The sequence below is a fragment of the Miscanthus floridulus genome, chromosome 12, assembly GCF_019320115.1.
Source record: "Miscanthus floridulus cultivar M001 chromosome 12, ASM1932011v1, whole genome shotgun sequence".
NCBI classification, from domain to species: domain Eukaryota; kingdom Viridiplantae; phylum Streptophyta; class Magnoliopsida; order Poales; family Poaceae; genus Miscanthus; species Miscanthus floridulus.
Window position 1 is genome coordinate 46540474 of NC_089591.1, and position 22762 is coordinate 46563235.

General features: G+C 46.0%; 1 protein-coding gene across 1 annotated transcript; it reads right to left on the reverse strand.

Annotated features, from left to right (window-relative positions):
• Positions 1-1628: 1628 nt before the first annotated feature.
• Positions 1629-10032, reverse strand: LOC136495251 (U-box domain-containing protein 33-like). The gene is made up of 10 exons (XM_066491224.1): positions 6998-10032; positions 6720-6772; positions 6337-6402; positions 5443-6252; positions 5095-5323; positions 4577-5000; positions 4368-4490; positions 3129-3674; positions 2106-2825; positions 1629-1996 (listed from the first exon to the last, which is right to left on the reverse strand). Exons 4-10 carry the CDS (start codon positions 5660-5662, stop codon positions 1811-1813), a joined length of 2448 nt encoding a protein of 815 aa, XP_066347321.1. The 5' UTR covers positions 5663-6252; positions 6337-6402; positions 6720-6772; positions 6998-10032; the 3' UTR covers positions 1629-1810.
• Between the last annotated feature and the right edge of the window lie 12730 nt (positions 10033-22762).

The window sequence follows — 22762 nt, forward strand, 5'->3', positions numbered from 1 at the left end:
ATATCATGCCCTGATATTCTATGCTTTGTTTGTATGGTGAATCTGTAGAAAAATTAGCAATAGGAGTATTAGGACATATACCTTCATTGATGTTTCTGCACAAGCTACTATAACATGGTTAGATTGGCCAACCAGATGTCATTGTCGTTGTCGTCCTTGTAAGGTGTGACTCCTGAGCTTCCTCTCATCCCTTGCAAGGTGTGCAATGGGGCGTTGACAGAGCTAGTCTCCAGAAAAACAGAAACCACGTGGAGGAAGTTCTACCAGTGTACGTGCTGGAAGACAGTAGGTAACTTTCTCCATTTTTGCTCAATTGTTAAGTTATATGGTTTGGGGAATTTAGAAGGCCCAATAGATGCTTTCTTCTCTGCAGGATGGGACTCAATGCGATTTTTTAAGTGGCAAGGGAGGTATGCCATTATGTTATTCAAGGATGGGATTGTCACTGATGGGAACCAGGTCACTCAGTTGGTAATGATCGCACTTAATGATCATAGCAAAGCACTAGAATCTCTTACCACATCCATCAGAGAGACGAAGCAAAAGTTGAATTACATGGAGAAGTTAATGGGCGACCAAGCCTTGATGAAGCAAGATCCGGACAACCTGAAAAGGTTGATGGGCAACCAAGAGTTGAAGAAGGATGATGTGCATAAGCTGAAAGGGACTACAGGGAAACCTTGGAAGATGACAATGTGTTCACTGTGTTTTCTGCTTTTGTCTATCTTGATTGGGTGGTTTGTAATGGAACATATGAATGGGGAGGAAGCATTCAGGGGACTTCTGCTGAGCCCTTAGGCTAATGAACTTAGGATGATGGACTTTTGTATAGCTAGTCCAGTGTTGTTCATTATCTCAAGCAGGTCAGACTTTGATCCTAATTTATAGCTAAAAGAGTGAAATTTCATCAAACATAAAAAGCCAGATCTAGATGTCTACATAGGCCATATAAGAGGCATAGGAAAACACTAAATTTTGGTGACATGCTAGCAGTACATACATGGGCAAAAATTATGTGACTAATCCTGAAGCTGCGTTGCCGCATACATACATCCTAATACATTTCATGAAGTACTAAGCGCTTCGTCAATTCATACAGATAAAACCTTAGAACAGGTATTCAAATATATATCTCTTATAATTCTAAATCCCTCTAGAATATTATCTTGACATGTAAGGTGTCCACCTCAGCAATCTACTGTTCTCTTATAATTCTAAACCCCACTAAAATGTTCTCTTATAATTCTAAACCCCACTAAAATGTTATTTTGACATGCAAGGTGTCCACCTCAGTAGTCCACTGTCACTTGTAATTAAAGTCCACTAAAACAAACAATTATGATATCCACGTCAGCAAGACATATTATCCACTAACATACATTTAGTTGTCCACATCAGCGTGATATGCTATCCACTCTCAGCAGTCCACTATTCTCTTATAATTCTAAACCCACATTTAGTTGTCCACATCAGCATGCCATGTTATCCACTCTCAGCAGTCCACTACTCTCTTATAATTCTAAACCCTACTTAAATGCTATTTTGACATACAAGGTGTCCAAGCACAAACAATTATGATATCCACGTCAGCGAGACACATTATCCATTAACATACGTTTAGTTGTCCACATCAGCGTGCCACTAAGATTAGTTTATAATAGTTAATTTCTTTCTAAGAATTATATGAATAGTTAAATTTCATTCCAAATCAGTAGTTCTCGCAGCAACGCGTGGGGTGTTCTTTCTAGTTATTCATATGCTATTCCCTTTTACACGTGAATCTATACAAATCGAAAAAGCAAAAGATTCATCAGCGAGGGTGACGAAGCCAATCCTGGATAGCAAAGCGAAGGGCGTGGTTAGGTGTGAGATTGAGATGCTCTAGTTTCAGGTTGTTCAGAGGCGCTGTCCCTTGTCCAGTCTCCATCCGCTCACGGATTGCCCACCCTTCATAGGTCACCCCATCAGCACACACCTGAGGATCATGCATTATCTCCTGCAGGCCAAAACAGAAGAGGAAGAAAAATACCAAGTTCCTTGTCATTATCACATCCAACCCCATACCCATTCCCTAGATAACAATGGTGCAAGATGATGGTACTTGCCTGCATAATTGGGCACAGGAAAGAGGAGGGTGCTCGTTCCTCCCTCATCAAGTGTAGCTGTTCCAGTTCTCGTACAGTCTCATGAGTCAGGTCTGGGCGACCTCGGCTGCTGTCTTCACTGCACCTCAGGCCTAATTCTGCTAGCCTTCCAGCCACCTCCATAGACCACTGCCCAGCAGTCGGATCAAGAACTGATGATAGCTTGCCACAAGACATAGCACGCCTTACTTCACCAGCAAGCCCTGCAGGCTCTTGTTTTCCGGTCAGCAGCTGGAGTATCACAATGCCGAAGTAGTATACATCAGACTTCGGTGTTACTACTTTGCTTCTCTTGTACTCTGGGTCTGCATAGGGAAAAGACCCTTTCAGCTCAGAACCTCCCGATGGATAATCCTTCATGTCATCCGTGAATAGCCTAGAAACACCAAAGTCGGCTATCTTGCAATGGCATTCAGTATCTAGAAGGATGTTCTCAAGCTTCAAGTTGCCATGTACGATCATCTGAGGTTTACAGGAATGCAAGAACAGCAGTGCATCTGAGATCTCAGAAACAATGCGTGCACGAATTTTCCATGGCAAGTGACGGCTATTGCATCTGCTGAAGAGGCGGTCATGAAGGCTCCCATTTGGCAGATATTCATAAGCGAGACACAGCGCTTCTGGGCATGCCCCAACCAGTGTCACTAGATGAGGGTGCCTCACCTTGCTGAGGATATAAACCTGACATAGAAAACAGAAATAAGTATCTTCAGCTAACCGAGGATATGTTCTTAGACACATAAATAACTGATAAAAGGTTCCCATGAATTCAATAGCAATTTCTAAATATATTTGCAGTGCCATCAGACCTAAGATATGCAACAAACAAGCAGAAAATTTGCAAGCCTGGTGAAAAATGTGTAATGCACCAGTACAATGCGTTTGTGTGTCCGCAAAATAACTTCCATAAGTTCTAGAGTGCATTGGCTAATCAATAAACATATCAAGTGCAAGAGGTGTGAAAATCAGAGAAACATGGAATACCTCTTGCTGGAACTGACTCACGCTCTCAATGCTATGGCAGAGCAGCTTATAAATCATCACAGTTCTGTTCATAATTTCTCCTTTGTAAACACACCCACGACCTTGTGACCATATCTTGAAGCTCTCTGAGAAATTACACGTAGCAGATTGCATATCGGACATTGTAAATTCTCTGAAGCTGTACAAATTATCTCCAAAAGCATTTGAGACGCAATTTGACAGTGTGGCATGGCTGTATGTGCACTCCTTATCCAGGTCAATATGTCTGGTTTCTCGCTTTTGCATTTTCAGTTTCTTCTGGCAAAGACTTTCTATGGAAGATTGGATCACTTCAAGCTCTTCTGAAAACTCATCTATCCAAAGCTTTATTTTTTCAGCATGGGCATCTAGGATAGCTAATCTTCTCATCGAAGAGTCCAGCCCTGATACTGCTCTCTCTTTATTCTTTATAAGATCTTCATGCTGCTTTCTTTTGGCTACCAATACAACTTCAAGTTCCTCCCTCATTTTCATTTCATGTTTTTTAGCATAATCAGAATCTTTTATCTGCACAAAGGCCAGGAGACGGGTAAGAACAATGAACAAGTGCAATAGTTTTCTGCACATTAATTCACATGGAATGTTTACTGCTGAGTATTGGGATTTCACCTGGCTTCCTATTGATGTTGTGTAAAGTTACAAGAATAGGGCAGTAAAGTAAATAACCCCTCCGTTCCAAAAAACTAGTTCACTTCAGCTTTGTCTTAGGTCTGGTCTTGTGGCCTCTTGAGATGGTTGGAGAGTATATAGGCCTTCATGGTTTTTGTATAGGCTTCGTTTTGGTCGGATAAGGTGTTTGGGGGTTATTTGGTGCTGTAAGGGTCGTCCTTTCCTGAAGTCATTGTTTTTGCTTAGTGGTCTTGGTCATGTAGGTCATGTTCATGTTCGGTCGTGCTTTGGTTGGTCGTTGTGCCTGGCTATTTTTGGCCTTTCTCCATACACAGTTGGAGAAAGAAAGACTTCTCTAACTTTTGACGAAGTTTATGGAAAAATACATTAACATCTACAATTAGTTTCATTAAATTCACCATGCAATATGTCTTAGTAATGCATTTATTTGAACTTGTAGATGTTAATATACTTTTCTACTAACTCGGTGAAAATTGGAAAAGTTTGACTTAGGATAAAGCTAAGTGAACTATAATTTGGAATGGAGGGAGTACGCAATATCTTAAATGGTGAGGAATAGATGTCACATACCTTGGCAAACGCACTCGCAGCTTTTGACTCTGTTTCTTTGCGCTTCATCAGCTCAGCAAAAGCTTCTTTCCTTGATCTGTCAGCTTCCATCATTACTTGTTTGGCATTTCTGGCCAATACTTCCTGAAATACTATCCATGCAATGTTTAACACAAGTTTCAAGCATGAGTTACCGATGCAAATGTATATAAATGAAGCAGAGTGACCACCTTAGAATATAACTGTAATGTATCAATATGTACAGAAGAATCAGACCAGAATGTTGAGTTGAGTGCAGATTCTGTATCATCTTGCCAATCTGACATGCTCAAACTGTTGAAATGGTTGGCTTCATAATCATTAGATCGATCATAATCTGAAACAATGCCTTGATTCAGATCAACTGTTGTCAATGCCTCGCGCGCAAGATATCCTTCATCAAGTACGGGTCCGGTGTTGTTATTATATGAGCTGAACCTAATTCTTTTTGTAGTTATCACATCATCTCGGTAGTGAACTGGGGCAGCGTTGTCGGTGGCTGCACTCGCTTCTCTGGTCCATATGTGCCTTCCTCTCCACACGAACCAGATTTGACAGAATGCAGGAGCATTGCTGGCCATCAAAGATTCTTTGCCATATTTTAACTTGAAGCAACTGCATGCATTTGGCGGCCCAGGATACAGTTCACTGAGAAATAGTAGAACATAATGTATGCTACTAGCTTCAAGAGATATGATGAGAAGCGTACTTATCAGGTGTTGAACCCATTATGAGCTTGGTGATCCTGTACTGGTCGACAAGGGTGAGGATGCCATAGTGGATTTGGTCGTTCTCCGTGACAAGAAGCCTGGTCTGGACCTGGGCCCTGTGGCAGAAGGCGAGGTAGGTGTGAAGCATCTTGTTCATCTCCTCCTTCTCGGACTCGCGATGGGAGAGCACCAGCTCCTCTGTGGCTTGCGCCGCGGGGATCTTTCCTACTGATTTTTTTTCCCAGTTCATTTATGAGTTTGGTTGTTCAATGAATGATGAATGATGAATGGTTGAACTACAGAAATGGAAGGCAATAGATGATGACTGAGTAGTCGAGAGTACTCACAGAGGGTTGGGATGACCGGCGACGGCTGGTGGACGTGGAGGAGGGCGATGCGGCCGCACCCGAAGCGGCGCAGGGCCCATCGCAGCAACCCAAGCGTCTTCTCCGGTGACCTCCCGACGGCCACGTGGACCCACGCCTCGCCGTGGTGCTGCTCCCGGCGGCCGCCGCAGCGTAGGAGTGGGCGGGGGCTTGGCGGCGGAGATGGGCTCAGGATCTCCATGACCGGCGATCCAAGTGTGATTTCGACGTTTCTGTGAAGAAGTCAACGGCGTTGTCTTGTCCGATATACAGGACTGCTTTTATAGTAATATTCTAGCCGAATCTTGCAAGTAATATTCCCTAATATTCTCTGACCCATAAAAGGTCTCTCTTTTCTTTATGTTTGTCGTCATTACTGGTACTACTTGACAAGTTGACAGTACTCTTGGTGGCGAATCTGGAAACGAAAGAAAGAGGCCAAATGCTACAATTTATTAAAACTAAGGATATCTCGTGCGAAGTGTCGGATATCTATGTAGTCCATCTGTCCCAAAGAATTGCATATCTCGTTTAGGGACCAACCAAATTTCTTCTAAACTAACTAGTTGAGTGTTCGTGCGTTGGCTACAGGCAATTATTGGTAGAATGACAGAAAACCACACAGACAAAGTATACTGGGATATACTTTCCAGTCAATGGAATTATTGCACCGGCAATCTGTAACCAAGTATTTTGCATATTTTGACATCCATGTCTCACCTCCCTTACCGTTCAGGCGCTTTCCCTCACTATGCTTAGTTTCACACTGCTCATATGTTGCACCAAGAGAAACTGAAATGAAACCTATGAAGTTTTGATATTATGTGGCAGGAACTGAGAATGAATAAAAAAAAATCTGGAAGAGTTTACAGGTACCTTTATCTTTGTATAATAATAATCACAGGAAATCAGAGACAGCAAGAACAAAAGGATGAGTAAAATCTGTAACACAATGAGATTAAAAATTACCACAAATCATTGCTACTTTGAAACTCCAGTAAATCTGAAACTATGAATTGTAGGCAACAAAAAGGTTTCAGTAGGATAAATTAGCCAGCACATAGAATATCTCATCTATGTAGGTTATTCAATTTCAATTACACACTGATGGCCAGCACATATTGTCAACAAGCATTCTAAAAATACACATGGCTAGCTACAGTTGTATTGTTTAAAATATATTTATGCAAGACCACTATTTCAGTGGTATGGTAAGGTGTCACTATTGTCAGCTTGCGTTTTATCGTTTGAGAAATTACCCCTCTATCGATGTGTCAGGATTGCTACTGAATAGCTCCAGTCCAAAGATCACCTGCAGGAATTTCAGCAATCAGATCAAAGATGTGGAAACAGAAAAACAGAACAATCTTTATTTCTTGGCAGGTTGATAATTCAAGTGCTAACAATAGATTTTTGGACAAAGACACATCAAAGCTCGTTTGAAACCCTATCCATCCATACCAGTTTTATAAGGGATCCCGTTTTATAATGTTTTGAGCTCATTTGAATATATGCTTGTATCAATTTTCACATTTACCTTTAAGTTCACTTACAATATGCGCAAGGCCTATTATGGCTGTATCATCTTCCCTGTGAAGTTGTGAGCTTCTGATTCCCTGAAGCTGGTTATCCTTAACATGAGTGCCGATTTGCAGCAATAGCAGTTATTTATGCCACCCAACCAATTCTGTTGTCCATTGTAGCCTAGATCACCACTGCCCCAATCATAATTTTGTGCAGGTTTTATCACTGAAATAGGGTATAGATCCTAATCATGTGTTTATGCGGCAACTTGACTGTCCATCGAGCTGGATGCAAATTGCAGAAAGAGCTCTGTGCCACATGACTCATGATATATGATGTGTTATCAACTATCTGAATGATGAGATACAGATATATAAAATAATGTTCGTGTATTAGCACAGAAAAAAGACCACAGATGCACAAAGAGGATAGCAAGGGGTTGTTCTTTATTAGACCTGAAGAATCAACTTGACTGTTCTTTATTAGACCCTAAAGGATAGCAACTAAACTTATCCAGAGATTTTTTAATAAGCACATAGAGAGTATTCCTGAATGGAACTATACATTATGCTTCAGGTACGATGGTACGTTCACACGACTGATGATTGTTTGGTTACTTCCTACTTGCATGCTGATTTATTGGTCAACCCTGTTGTCAGACCAGCTGAACATAGAGACCACAGCTCTTGGAGCTGCATAGGCTGTTGGGTTAGCTGCTGGAGTCTGGATTAAAGAGCATGTATTTGTAGGCTTGCAAGCATCCAGTCCTAATTCAGGACCAATACACGAATTTTATTCTAAATTATCTAATAATCTAATTTTTTTAGTGCACAATAAATATCAAATCTTTATTTGCATTGTTCTTAAGATAGATTTAATAGCACAGAGATACAATAGTACACAAAATTATTCTCTTGTAGGTTCACCTACCCAAACATGATGATTGGTTGATTCTTTTGGCAGTGATTGATAACGATTAGTTTTTTTTTTGAAGGTCAATGGGAGGCGTTCCCCACCTAATTTCATATATTGGCCCAAAACGGCCCGTTATGTTTTACAAGGCATTTTGTACATATCAGTGGCACAACCAAAGTTCACCAAAAGAGAGAAAAGACTACACCACGGCACAAGAACTCTTCGACGATGCCTCCAGGGAGGTGAATGACGCGTAGACGTAATCATCGTCCGCCGAACAGAAGCTTAGCAGGGCTTTCGCCCGAGTCTTGTGCCGAGGAAAAACCGCAATGGCCTGGCTGACCCTGAAGAGGAGGCAGCAGGAGGTTCTTCAGCGATGCCTTCAAGAAGGAAGATGCGCTCGAAGGCGATCTCATCACTGGCCCAGCCAAGAGCTGAGCAGAGCTTTTGCCCAGAAACCTCGCCGTCGCGCTGTGAAGCCAGCACGCTCTGCCCTCCCTAACAAGAGGCACAAGGGAAGGGCAGCCGCGGACACGCAGCCCCGCTGCCGGCACGCCCGCGGCCAAACCGTGCGCACCGCGCATGTACGTGAAGAGCATTGCACCACTGCCGAGAGGACAGCGGCGGCTCCACCGAATCCGAGCACGAGCCGTCGGATCTAGCGAAGAGGACGCCCAAGGCAACGCAGCCCCACCGCCAGCAAGCTCACGGCCAAACCGCACACCCAAGGCCCTGCACACACACATAAAGAAGAGACACCACAGAGCAGTGCAGGGGCTCCGCGGCTCGGGAGCACCGCAACCGGGAGGTCACGCCAGGGGGGTCTTGCACCAGCACGTATCCGCGTCAGGTCGCTGAGCGCCGCGCTGGGGCTCCCGCCGACAAGGGGTGGCAGGCCACCGTCGAGGCGCCATTGGGGCCGGACTCGCCCGCGACGATGGGAGGCGCGCACCGGCAGTGCCAGTCGCCGCCACACGTCGCGAAGCCGTTCGGACTCGCCCGCGACGATGGGAGGCACGCAACGGCAGTGCCAGTCGCCGCCACACGTCGCGGAGCCGTTTGGACTCGCCCGCGATGATGGGAGGCGTGCACCGGCAGTGCCAGTCGCCTCCATACGCCGCGGAGCCGTTCGAACTCGCCCGCGACGATGGGAGGCGCGCACTGGCAGTGCCAGCCGCCGCCACATGTCGCGGAGCCGTTCGGGCTCTGCCCGCGACGATAGGAGGCGTGCACCAGCACGTCGCCGCGCTGAAACTCGACGCCCCCACGCCGATCCGCCTGCGACAACACACGGACAGGAGACGCAGCATCAAATTACCGGGTCGACGCGGAGAAGCTGGCCGCCGCAGCCCCCAGTCAGCAGCCTGGCTGCCATTCGCCGCCACGCGCCGTCCACGTCGCCGCGCCTCACCGTCATTCGCTGCCCTGAACGGCAGCTTTTCCCGATGTGGCAACGGCGCGGGCAGCCACTGGAAGGACTGGAGCCACTGCATCAGGCCCCCGCACCACAGTCGCAGCAAGCAGTGGCCGCCCGCTAGCGCCGGCGAGCCGCAACCGAATGCGCCAGCACCACCCGGCTGTGGGCCACAGCCACGACTCTGCCGCGACCGCATGCACCAGCCGTCCACGCGGATCCGGTGACGGTAGATCCGGGCCCTGGGGGGCCGAATCCGCCCCGCCGGCCGCCCACGCACGTCGGAGATGAGGAAGGAGACACGGAGGGTGTCGGTGAAGCCGAAGACGAGCTAGAGAGCGAGCAGAGCGCAGATCCACGATGGAGGAGTACGGATCCGGTCGTCTCCTATGCGCATCTGAAGCTAGCCCGCGCAGCCGCGCCACCGCCGGCCAACGAAGCCTGCAGCCATGGAGGAGCGAGGGGGGAAATAGTAGAGGAAGAGGGAGCTGGGCCCTGCCTCCGCGCGGGCACCCGCCGGCGAGCTCTGGCAGCAGCAGGGGATGGGACGGGGAGGGAAGGGCCGGCGGCGGTGTGGTTTTCGCCCACGGAAGGGACGACGCGGGGGGCACAAGTGGACTGTTATTTTTGGATAACGATTAGTTTTGTTCTATGACTAGACTGTTACTGCTGGTTGGGGAGGGTGTCCAGGGAATAAAGGATCTGATGCTGGACATACACCAAAAAAATGATCTGAAGAGCCACTAAACCAAATAGAAGAAGCTATGTGAACAACTGACTCCCAGCACAGACCCAGAAGTCAATGGATATGTTAGAGATAGGAGACTCAGAGGCATACTCGGAGACACGATGAGAAGGCGAGCTCGTAAACGGACGACAACGGTGGTTTTTGAATTGGTCAAGGGCAGGGACCCAGCCGATCCTCTTCCTACGAGCAAGGGCTACCCGAAGAAATAGTACAATATAATATCAGTAGCAATAAAGTAAAGCCTGAGAGAAGGAAGGATAGCAATAGAAATAATCAAATCAAATGAATAAAATAAATCAACTACTCTTGCATGGAACTTACTGTTGTAAGACTGTCTCCAGCAACCGCGACCCAACATACAAGACCCATTCGTTCTTTGTCCTTTGGACAGCGCTAGCAAAAAGTTCAATACCTATTTTTGGTCTTCTTCAACAACAAGACCCAAAAGACAACCATTTCTACAAATGAGTCTCCAGAAGAGAGGATACTCAGATTTAGATTATGCCTCTCCCGACACCCAAAATAGGTCTTCTATATAGGTACTTTATTAGAGGCTATAAATATTGTGTTAGAGACTTATTTTATGTTTAGGTTCCACAATGGGTCTCCCGTTGGAGACAGCCTAACCCAGGTTTCTACTAAACAGTAGTTCAAGCAAGATCTATACTAAATATCAGTTCATCACATAGCAGCAGGGGCGGACACAGCGGCGGGGGGTGTCTCAAGCCCCCCTACCCATCTCGGAGCAGTGGAACCCCTGTGGAGCCCCCATGAATTTTTAGGTAAAGTTCTATAGTGTAGGAGGGCTGAGACTTAAGATCTAACAGCAGTGTTGTTCAGTCCCCCGGCTGCATAGCAGGTCATGTTTGTCAAATATACACAACGTTCATCACATAGCATTCTTGAGTCGTGAAGTGTTTAGCTTCAAAAGTTGTGTAAAACCAGCAGGTATATATTCTCAACTCTCAACACATGATGCTTGGTTAAATGGAGAGTGCACTACAGGTAATATTGATAGAGTTAGAAGTCGACTTACCAAACAAATGAACAAATTTTCAGTTACAATGAGGGAGTATTGTAAGCTCTGGAAGACCTTAAATCTGTAGTCTGTACATTGCTGAAACTACATATCCCCTTCAAATGATAGTCTTCATGATGTTTAATATATCGTGCGACATTACTTTCAAAAAAAATAACATCTCGTGCGACATGATAAAGATATTGATCTCCTTTCTTGTTTGAGTAGCTGTATTCTATCTAATGCGACTTTGCCCATGATTTCCTTTCTACTTTAAAACAAAGTGCAGCATCAGATGACAAATCTCTACTAATATTAAGCTGAAGGGAAAGGAAAGTTTCGAAAATATTGACTTCAGCCATTGTCTGTCCAAAAAATAACTTTCCTAATGGTGGGTCACTGGGTCTCGACTCCAGCAAACAAATCATCCAAGGAGGCATTTTAAGCAGTATGGCACAACTATAAGCTATAAACGTGTGGTTCGTGCCATTTGAGTTCAAGAATAAACATGAATATTGGTTGAATGTGATACTGGCTCAGAAATAATTGAAAATAAAGCTTAAATCTGAATTTTCAAAATGCACAGAAATTAATGTGTGAAGAATTACTCACCTTTATTGTTTTGTTGAGTACTGGAGTGCTCCAATAATAGTTTTCTAGCTCTTGTAATCTGCATTGCATAACCAAAGCACGTAGACATTAATTAACTTTATTAACTCTACAAATGGTAGAACGCCGATGCTGGTGGAGAGAAGTTACTGCGGCCGTTGGGGATAAGCCTCCGCTGCTGCTGCTTGGGGAAAAGGTGCCCCAAGATCAGACCAATACAGGATGCCGGTCAGACGCTGCTACTCCAAGCTACACATTGCACATCACAAACAAATAAAATCAAGCTTTTTCATTCTTATATTCCTATATAGTATCAGCCAAAGTAGGCTCAAGAAGGCTAGGTGACAACGAAGTGCCCTACAAAGTATACGCTCTGTTCGCTGGTCGGTTTCTGGGCTGATAAGCTCGGCTGATGCTGATTTGTTGTGAGGGGAAAACACTGTTGACTGGATGATAAGTTCTGGCTGAAACCAACAAGCGAACATGCTGATAGAACCGAATTGAGACAGATATTTATATAGACAAACTTGATAAACCTAAAACAGGATCTCTAGGCATACATCTAGCATGTCAACTTGCACTTGGATAAACCGTGAGTCCTAGAAGCATCTACTGGTACTGAATTAGAGATAGAATGAGAGAAAGATGTGAAATGGTGCAAACCATTGGCCGCCTTAGATGAAGATGGGCTCGCCATCGCAGTGCTTGGCGATAACCCGGTGGCGGTGCAGTAGCGGTGTCGTCCGGGTCGGTGTAGAGGTCGCAGGGTAGCCCGACGTCGTGGCAGTCATCCTGATCATATCATCCTCCAAGAAGATGACATACCCGCTTCTCTTCAAAACTAATTTCACGCGCTACCATGCTTCCCCTGATCATATCATCCTCTAAGAAGACAGCATGTCTTGTTTCTACAAACTTCATTTGTCTATCAGGACAATAGAAGCGATAACATTTTGACTTTTCTGGATAGCCAATGAAATGGCAACTGACTGTCTTGGAGTCCAGCTTCCCTATGTTTGGGTTAAATACTTTTGCCTCAGCAGGACAATCCCACACACGTAAATAGTTTAGTGAGGGTTTCTTTCCTATCCACAACTCATACGGTATTTTGGGCACTGACTTACTTGGTACTCGATTAAGAATATGAATGGCGGTTTTTAACGTCTCCATCCATAAACTTATCGGTAAGGTAGAATAGCTTATCATGCTTCTCACCATATCTATTAAGGTACGGTTACGTCTTTTAGCTACTTCGTTCTGCTGAGGCTCGTCCGGTGTAGAATACTGGGCTACTATGCCAATTTCTTGTAAGAACCTTACAAAGGGTCCAGGAACTTAGGCATATGGGGTGTGTCGACCGTAGTATTCTCCCTCACGGTCGGACCTTACTACCTTAATCTTTAAGTTGTGCTGATTTTCTACTTCAGTCTTAAATATCTTAAATTTATTCAATACTTCTGATCTTTCTTTAATTAGATAAATATAGCTAAAATGAGAATAGTTATCTGTGAATGTTATAAATGAATCATAACCATCCACACTCTTCACAGAAAAAGGACCACAGATGTCTGTGTGGATTATTTCTAAAATTCCTACGTTTCGTTTGACATCTTTCTTTATTTTCTTAACATATTTTCCTTTTATGCAATCTATGCATTGTTCTAAATCTGAAAATTCTAAAGGTGGAAGAATTGATTTTTTAATCAATCGCTCTATTCTCCCCCTCGAAATATGACATAAACGACAGTGCTATAATTTTGAAGATACATCATGTACTCTCTTCCGCTTATTTGTTGCATTGATAAACGAGGAAGCATTCTCATTCTCAGTAATCATTCACATTCTCAGAAAGTGATAATAAATAAAGCTTATCTTGTCGGAAGGTAAGACTAACACATTTATTATTATAAATAATCTGACATTTGCTATTACCAAAATGACAATCATATCCATCGTCATCTAAACGTGACACACTTATTAAGTTTCTTCGCAAAGAGGGTACAAATAGAACATCTGAAAGCTTAAGTAGAAAACCATCAACTAATTCTAGAGAAAGATCTCCAATGGCTTTAACTTGAGCTTCAACTCTATTTGCTACTTTAATTCTTCTTTCTTCTCTTTGCAGGGCTATGGCAGAACCACCTGAAATAGCATATTTATGGAGGCGCTCGTCTTCCACTAGACACTAAGCACCGTGAAAGCAAGCTACAGCGGACGTTATTCGTCGGGCACACCCCAAGGGAGAACCCAAAAGATCCATATTTTCTCTAAGGATCCAATAATGAGAATGAGTTACAATACAAGTCCATTTCGTACATCAGAGTTTCTTAAAGAGTACATTATTACAATACTAAATATCAGAGTGCGGAATGATAAATAGCAAAATTTAAAAAATATACATCTGGCGATAGGGACGAGGATCCGTTTGAGCCCATCAGAAGAATCCTCCACACAAGGTACTTCTCAAGCATCACCTGCAACAGAGGTAAATAAATCCTAAGTACACAATGTACTCGCAAGACTTATCCGACTAGTGGGAATAATTTCCCGACTCCAAAGAATATGATAAGCTTTATGGTTTGCTGGTTTCTTTTTGCAGAAAGTCATACTAATAGTGAGTCCTTGTTTATGTATTATTATTAGCCGTATTATGTTATCACCTAGCCCGTCTATATAAGCACATGTTCTATTTTTAAGCAAGAGTTGAGCAATCAGTTTTATTTCTTCTCCTTTCAACTTTCAGTTCTTACTACGGTGCTAAACCGTAGATAAGCTGTACCGGATTGCTAGGTGATTCACGAATCAATGTGCCCAGCTAGGTGCCCCGAAAATATATGCTCCGCTTGTACCCCAGGCACAAGCAGGACTAACCCATTACTCTCCTGTCCTGGGTGTCCAGGTCCCCGTCTAAACTTAGACTCTAAGCCCTCACTCCTGAGTCCCGGACTCAGTGTAGTGCAAGGATCTCCACCATCTCCGCCTCCAATCAGTTGGTCCGAAAAGAGCCAGATCTACGACAAGAGAGCAACAAGTCTTCCCTGCGCCCATACCCAAGTATGCGCTCGGGACAATAAATCTGTAACTTGCCTAGAGTCATATGCAACGACCGGTCCTTAATCGACACAGACAGGAAAAAAGTATAACCGAGCTATGTCCTGTTGGCCGCAGGACACAACCCTTTACACCCACCAATACCCAAACCATATCCCTGCCCGATCACCATTTACCTTTCCACCATTTTATCATGAGTGGTCATATTTTATCATATATTTGCGAGTAACGGCAGATTACTCACGCTACCGATATCCTGAGCATAACAGCTACTCGACCTGTACTAGTAGGACTCATGGGTAGATATACTTATGCATGTAACTTAAATACACATCACATATATATATTTAGTGATTATTAAAGTAGGGGTTATGCACCAGGGCTTGCCTTGGGCAGACGATAGGTCAGCAAGGTCAGCACCAGCAGGCTCCGGGGCTTCCTCCTGCACGAGGATCTCCTCCTCGTACTCCTCGATTACCTCGTCGTACTCCGGCTCATCGACGAACACGAAGTCTACCAGCTCGTGATCTACATGCATGAAATGACGATGCAATGCTTAAGAATATAACAACGGCAACTCTTAAAATAACAGTACATCGATTTAACTACTAAGCTAGTGCTACCGACCATGGTGCTAAGCTATCTGATAATAAGTTTGAAATATGACATTTATTATTATTATAGCAACTACAGATATTTTTACTCCTAATGCTGATTTACGCTATATATGATAAAGCAAGAGTAATAACTACTTTATTTAGCAACTCGTTCTAAGGCTACAAAATTTATAGCAAGTACATTATATCCTAGTGAACCTACTGTAAAATTTTCAAAGCTAACACTATTATCGATTTGCCACAAGAATTCCTACAACATTAAGCTAACTAATATTAAGTTTTTCTATTTTGACTTCACGAACCTAGCATCACAACAGCTAACTATAATCTAAATACACTAATAGGTAGATGGTATTTTTGTGAACCTAACAAACTTGATTTTATTATTTTTGGACATCTACAAGATTTACCACAATTTATCAAAGTTTAGCTTGAAAAACAAATTGAATAAACATTTACATTTTACTGAAACTTGGAAAACGAAATCCTACTGCACGGCCCAACCCGAGCGGCTCGGCCCAGCAAGGCGGGCGGGGTGCGCGCGCAAGCGTAGCGCGGCCCACGTGGGGGCGCGGCCTAGCCGGCCAACGGCCAGCTACAAGAGAGACCCGCGCGCGACGGCAAACATGCAAAAATGCCCCCGAACTACTCTGTATTTACTGCGAGCTCTAAGACACTATTCCTCTAGTCTACGGTTTTACAGCTACGCCCTGCCTTTCTTCTTCTTCGCCGCGGCGATGCCCCCCGGCACCCGTGCGCGCACTGGCGCGACGGCGTGGGCACCGGGCGACCGCGTCGACGTCACCCGACCCTCCATGTCCTATCTAAGGGACCGATGGTTACCTCGATGACAACACGCAGCGACGGGAGGCGATACGGTGAACAGGGGCGTTGTCCCGAGCTCCCTCCCCAGCGGTGGTTCTTTCACTACGACGGCGGGTGCGTTCTCGTGAGCCACAGCGAAAACGGAGCAAACAAATTAGCTAGCGAGCTCAAGGAACTACCCACGGAGACCATTGAGATGTCGGTTCGGCCGAAGAAGGCCTGAGCCGAGCCGGGCGCGTGCGCACCGATGATGCGGCGGTGCACGGCGATGGCATGTCCACGTCGGGGGAGGTGGGGCTGCTATAAAGCTACGACTGAGGTGCGCGGGGTGCTCAGGAGAGTAAGACTAGGCTAGTGATGCAATGAATTGCCACTGGGTGCTATGAGTAGGCGGCTTGCCCATGGCATCCACCCATCTGGTCTTAAGGACCCAGCGGAGCGGTGATTAGGAATTGAGGCACCATGCAGCGGTACCTGCAGTGCGGTGGGTTAGGTTGGGTGACTGGCTACCTAGCGGAGCCGAGGGTGCGATGAATTGGAGTATAGTGCTGCGGTCACGGTGAATTGAAGGAAGGGGTCTCGCCGGCCATGGCGACAGCGAAGATAGGGGAGCTTTGGCATGGCTTGGTTTGGCCCGGCTGTGGACGTCAACTCAAAATACAAGCACGCACAACTATGGGGAATAGCGGGACGTGCTCCAGGCGGCTGTCCGCGCTGCCGAACCCGCACGTCGACGAAACTCGGTACGGCGCCACAGCGGACAGCACCGGACAAGAGAAGCACAGCGCAACGTGACGCCAAGGTGATGGTGGAGCAGGCAGTCGTCCCATGCACGAGCAGCCACGGTGAGTCAATGGGAGCAGTGCTGGGCGTGGCGACTGGCGGCGTGTAGCGCGGGACTCGGTGTGCCTTCGGCTAGAGCAGGGCAGGGCAGGACACGGTCAGCAACCTAGACGCAACGCGTCAGCCATGGCGATGCGACCCACGCGCCAGCGAGTGGCAGCAGGCAGCAGCGCCAGGACCCTACGTGCGATGTGCATTCACAGCGGCAGTGAGGACGCCGGCGGCGCTTCGGCGCGCGCTCTGGGCGAGCAGTGGCCGTGGCCAGCGCGCGGTGGCAGGCGGCCTTGGCTCGCAGCGCAAGGGCCGTGCGTGTGCGTACACGCATAGGCACGGCAGCGTGCGCTGGCAAGCCAGCAACGGTGCTAGGCCAGCATGGGGTTGGTGACTGCGCCCGGAGCTAAACCATGTGCCGTGCACGCTTTTTAAAGCAGCTCAAAAACTCGAACCTGATACCCCGAACGCCAAACCAGTTGTTCGATGTGCAAGAGGGTACGTAGGGCTATCGACCGGAGTCATGACATCTTGCCACTTCCTAAGCCGATCGCTCTACAACAATTGCAAAAGTGGCTTCGTCGATCCATTTTTAAACTTACGCGGAATGACGTAACTCCGAACGGTTTTGCGTTGAATTCCAATTCCGACCTACTGGATATGCTAGCTAACAAACCTTGTCCGCACATATTTCATTGTTGCCTATGAAGTACGCACTACCAACTCTAACAAAGTTCGCATAAACATTCTATAGCATTTTCACTCGATAAAAATTCGCTCAGAATACTAACAATATTAAACGACATGAAATGTAACATTGTTTCTTGTTTCAGATAAACGTGTCAAGTGACGTATATTGATTTATACTCTAAATTACACACAGGTACAAACAAATATGATGCTCATGTAATGTTTTAACAAAAAACAGTACAATGTAACACCGAGGGTGTTACAAGGGGCCTCCTCGTACAGAATCCTTGTAATGAATTTGCAACATAAACAGTTGCACCTGAATTAATCCACCAAGTAGATTTTGCATAACTTAAATACAAGGATTCATCTATGAATATAATGAAATCCTCACCTCTCTTTAGCAGACTCTTCAGAAAGTCTGGACAATCCCTATGGTGGTGTCCATGCTTCTTGCACTAATTGCACTGATCCTTCTCAACTTGAGCATTGGAGTTCTTTTGATGGTGCTCAGTCTGAGGGGCTTTCCCTTGAGGTTTGGCATTTTTATTGAAGTTCTTTTTTTGTCCTTCACAAGGTTAGCAGAGTCACTCTGTAAGGACTTCAGCCTTTCCTCTTCTTGAACACACATTGCGATGAGCTTTTCTATATCCCACTTGTCGGACTGCATGTTGTAGTTAACAACAAAAGTTTTATATTTCTTTGGCAAAGAAGCAAAAACCAAATGAATCAGGAACTCGTCCTTGAGCTCCAAATCCATTTGCTTCAGCTTCGAAGCCGTGTTGCTCATCTTCAAAATGTGCTCTCTGATACTGCCACTAGTATATTTTTCATTGAATAATTTCTTGATCAATGTACAAGCATAAACCTTGGAAGAGCCAGTGAACTGACTCTCCGCCTTCTTAAGGTACTCAGTAGCGGTATCACAGTCTAGGATAGACCCCCTTATAGCATCTGAGATTGTGGACTTGGCCACCATCAAGCACTTGCGGTTCGAGATGTCCCACTTCTTGCGCTCGAGATCATACTACATGCGCACTTCTGCATGATCTCGCTGCCGAGCAGTGAAATCAGCATCAGACTCATTTTCTTTCCTCACCGGGTCCACTAGCTCAGTAGGACATGGGGAGGTGAGCGCTAAGTCGTTTTTGGACAGCGCAAGTGTGAGCTCATACTTCTCTCGCCATACTCTGTAATTGCCCCCTTCTAGGGGTGGTATGTGCAAGATGAATGTCATTGGGTTGAGTCTAAAAAACATTGTCAGAGATAGTGAGAAAAAATATATATCATTATAATTGCATGCTTTAATTTAACGTTGATCAAAATTAAAACATACAATATTCTTATACACTAATTCTACATCACCGTTGGGCAGAAATAGAATTAATGCATGAAAAACTTATGATTAAACATTATAATATTGCTATTATCAACGTTGGTCAGAAAATAACAATATTATAATTTACTAATTAAAATTTAACTACTCTTCAAAATAAATTCTACCGTTGGTTCGAATTTAATTAGAAGATTATTAACTTTAATATTGCAGTGGAAACATGAATAAATAATAATTATCTACTTTTCAGAAACATTTTCTTGTTCATATCTACTTTCTGGAAAAAGTAACACGTTGGTGTAATTTTACCAGAAATTTTAAACCTTTGAAATTCATCAAAATTCATTCAAATCTGCTTCTAAAAAGTAAATAAACTTCAAATCATTTCGTTGTTCATTCTCGCTCGGCCTGTAGTAGCAGTAAGCCGGCCCAGCAAGCCTCAGTAGCGCGCGGCCCAGCGGCACGCGCCGCTCTCCACCCCCCCCCCCCGCGCCTAGGCCGCAACCTAGGCCTGGGCCGGGATTCTGTAATCCCGCCTAGGCTCATTTTGGCCCGAGACACTCCAGTCGTCGGATCGGATCCGACGGCCATCCGCGCGCGTCGCTCGATCAAAAGGGCGACGATAGCTACTCCCCTGAAACCTTAACGCCATTCGGTTCTCTCTTCTCTCTCTCTTCGCCACGCTCCTTTCTCCTCCCCTCAGCGCTGCCGCAGCGAGCGACCGAGAGACGCAGTGGAGCATGGCGCCGTCGCCGGCCACCTCGCCGGCATGTGCGCTCCCCAACGGGTGAGCGCGCCGCCGTCGAGGGGCCTAGCCACGGCGCCCTTGGCTAGAGCCTGCACAAGACCAGCCCCGCTCGGCCTTCTTCTCGCGCGTCGGCAAGGCGGCAGCGCGGTGCACGGCGAGGTAGGGCTCTTCCCCCTTTCCCCTTCTTCTCCGATTTGGATCTTCTTCTCTGTTCTTCTCGGATTTCATCCGATTAGGGATTAGGGTTAGGGTTAAGTTAAGTTAGGGTTAGGGTTTGACTCACTGGAGTCGCTGTTTATCTTCCCCAGCGAGTTCTTCGTGGGTTTGAGCTCGGATTCGGGTTCTTCTTGAAGCCGAGTCCCTCTTCTTCTTACTCCTTTCCTTCACCCAGTTAGGGTTAGGGTTCGGTGACCCTCTTCTCTACTCAGATCCGAATGGATCTAATCTGTTTCTTACCCCTGACATGATCTACATCTAGACAGATGGTTCCGATAGGCTAGATCTACATCAAGTGAGGCGTCTGATACCACTGATAAACCTAAAACATGATCTCTAGGCATAGAACTAGCATGTCAACTTGCACTTGGATAAACCGTGAGTCCTAGAAGCATATACTAGTACTGGAATAGAGATAGAATGAGAGAGAGGGGTGAAAGGGTGTAAACCATCAGCTGCCTTAGATGAAGATGGGCTCGCCATCGTAGTGCTTGGTGATAACCCGGTGGCGGTGCAGTAGCGGTGTCGTCCGAGTCGGTGTAGAGGTTGCAGGGCAGCCCGGCGTCGTGGCAGTCCTCCGGCGTGATGCAGAGGCGGTGGCGGTGCTTCCCGTCGCTAGCAGCGCCCCTCTGTGATCGGTTAGGGTTTAGGACTGTAGCTGGGGTGCTAGGCGGCTCATGCGAACCTCGTGACTCGAGCGCCCTGACCCCCACCTCCTATTTATGGCGCTGTGCGACGGGGGTCCACCAACCATATTAGGGTTGAACGCCCCCATCAGGGCGCGGATCCTAGGGCCAAGGTGGAGATCAACTAACAAAACTAAGTTCACTAATTGAAAGAGTGCAATCACACACGTAAAGGAACCAACTTTGTTTCTACAAAAGAGACCCTAATCATAAAGAACGAATAGCAACCGGATCCCACGAAGAAAATGTAACATTTTGCATTACTACACCAGAGTTACCACGATTCTCATCGTTGTCGCATGGAGGCTCCGAGCGCGACCACGATCTGCAGTTTCGGAGAATCTACATCTCCCTGTCAATCCGGCGACGGCTGCACGGGGAGAGGAGGGCTAGGGTGGTGGCATAGAAGGAGAAGGGTAGCATCCCCACGGCGCATTGAGGCCATAGCCACGCACGTCGGCCCTAGCTCATGCCGGGCCCCTTTGAAACCATCGACGGTCCATCCCCATCTCCAATTGGAGGTACGTGCAATCTCAGGAGGTTTGAGGAAAAGGTGCAGGGGACAAGGCTGGGGATCGCTCTTCGCTGGTCAGGTACGCCGTTAACAAGAAGGCAGCATTAGCAGATCCATGTCGAGGTCGGCGGTGCGTAGGGGCGGGGCAGCGTCGACGGCAGGACTGGGTGGCATTGGCGGCGGGGGAGGCGAACGGAGCGTGCGCGATGGGCAACGGCGCGGTGGCGTCAGCGACGAGGGAGGGCCTTGGAGGCAGGGTGTGGGACGACGACGGCGCGATAGTGCATGGTCGGGGCAGCGTCGGCGACTGGGGGAGAATGGGAGAGCGGGGGAGGCGGACGGGTTTGGAAACCGTCGGTGGAGCCGAAGAAGCTGCGGACAGACGAAAACCGTAGGTGGCATGGCAGATGACGGACGCACGCGCGCGAAGGGAGGAGAAAGGTTTGGCGGGCGATTAGGAGAGGAGCGAAGCGATTATCGCTAATCAGACCATGACCTCCGCGTCTTTTTATTGAGTGCGCGTACCTTGCTACGGGAACACAATAGTGTCCAACCACTTTAGGCCTCGTTGGTTTGAGGCAGTTTGACACCAGGATTCATTCCGGCTGATGAAATCTTATACAAATAAACTAACGATTCCGGCCAGGAACTATTCCTGGCAGTGATTCGGGGGGAAATGAACGGGCCCTTAGTGTGGAGGGAGCGACAGTCACAACCGAGGTTGGGAACATATTATGTACCACGTGGGGCTCCAAACAAGAATGGACTTCCAAAAATTGAAATCCTAGTTCTTGCCATTTTAATTTAACACTCAGGATTATTCTTTGCATTCAGTCACTATTTTATACACCATCTCTTAATCACGGTAGCAGTACCTTTTATGATATCCTATATTATTATCATTTAATTCTCTTTTCACAAACAACTAGAAAGAAAAACCTCAGGCTCACGTCACCAGTCCTTGGAAGTCATGTTGGAAGTAGTGTGCACATCCAGCTAGACAGTTGCGAGGTAGTGTGCGCCCTCCAGCGCTCCTGATGCGTTAAACGACCAGCATGGCCTCAGTATGATTACCAACTTACTTGAATGCTGTTGGGGAAATCTGAAGATGGTGGTTTGAAACTTGAAAGAGATGGTAACTGCAAAATTATCAGCCCTATGCACTCTCCCATAAGTTGAGAGCTCAAACCACCAAAACGTCAAAGGCACTGTATACGGTGAACTCATTATATTAGCATAGACAAGTGAGAAAAAAGGCACATTGATGTTTGTATGAGGGTACATCTGCATCATCAGGTCTCAAACATTAAAAGGAAAAGAATGCAGCATGTAACAAGGCATCAGTGGTACTTAGTTACTTGCTTACCAGTTATAGAATAAAACAATAATTATGAAAATAACCTAAAGAGCCTCACCATGGAAGTGTCAGTATCACCATCTCAAACCAAGGAACAGAGGTGGATCGTCTCTTCTGTATCTTTAATTTTTATCTAGTGACTATGATCCACCACAAGGATTCTTGTTGAAGCATCTGCCTTCCCTTGCTAGTTTTCTGAA

Bases quoted from the DNA above. Each gene is read 5' to 3' on its own strand.
- LOC136495251 (XM_066491224.1), bottom strand. From the start codon at position 5,662: ATGGAGATCCTGAGCCCATCTCCGCCGCCAAGCCCCCGCCCACTCCTA. The intron at 5,001-5,094 runs GTACGCTTCTCA...AAATGCATGCAG, and splicing joins ATGGGTTCAACACCTGATAA to TTGCTTCAAGTTAAAATATG. The intron at 3,675-4,367 runs GTATGTGACATC...GCCTTTGTGCAG, and splicing joins CTGCGAGTGCGTTTGCCAAG to ATAAAAGATTCTGATTATGC.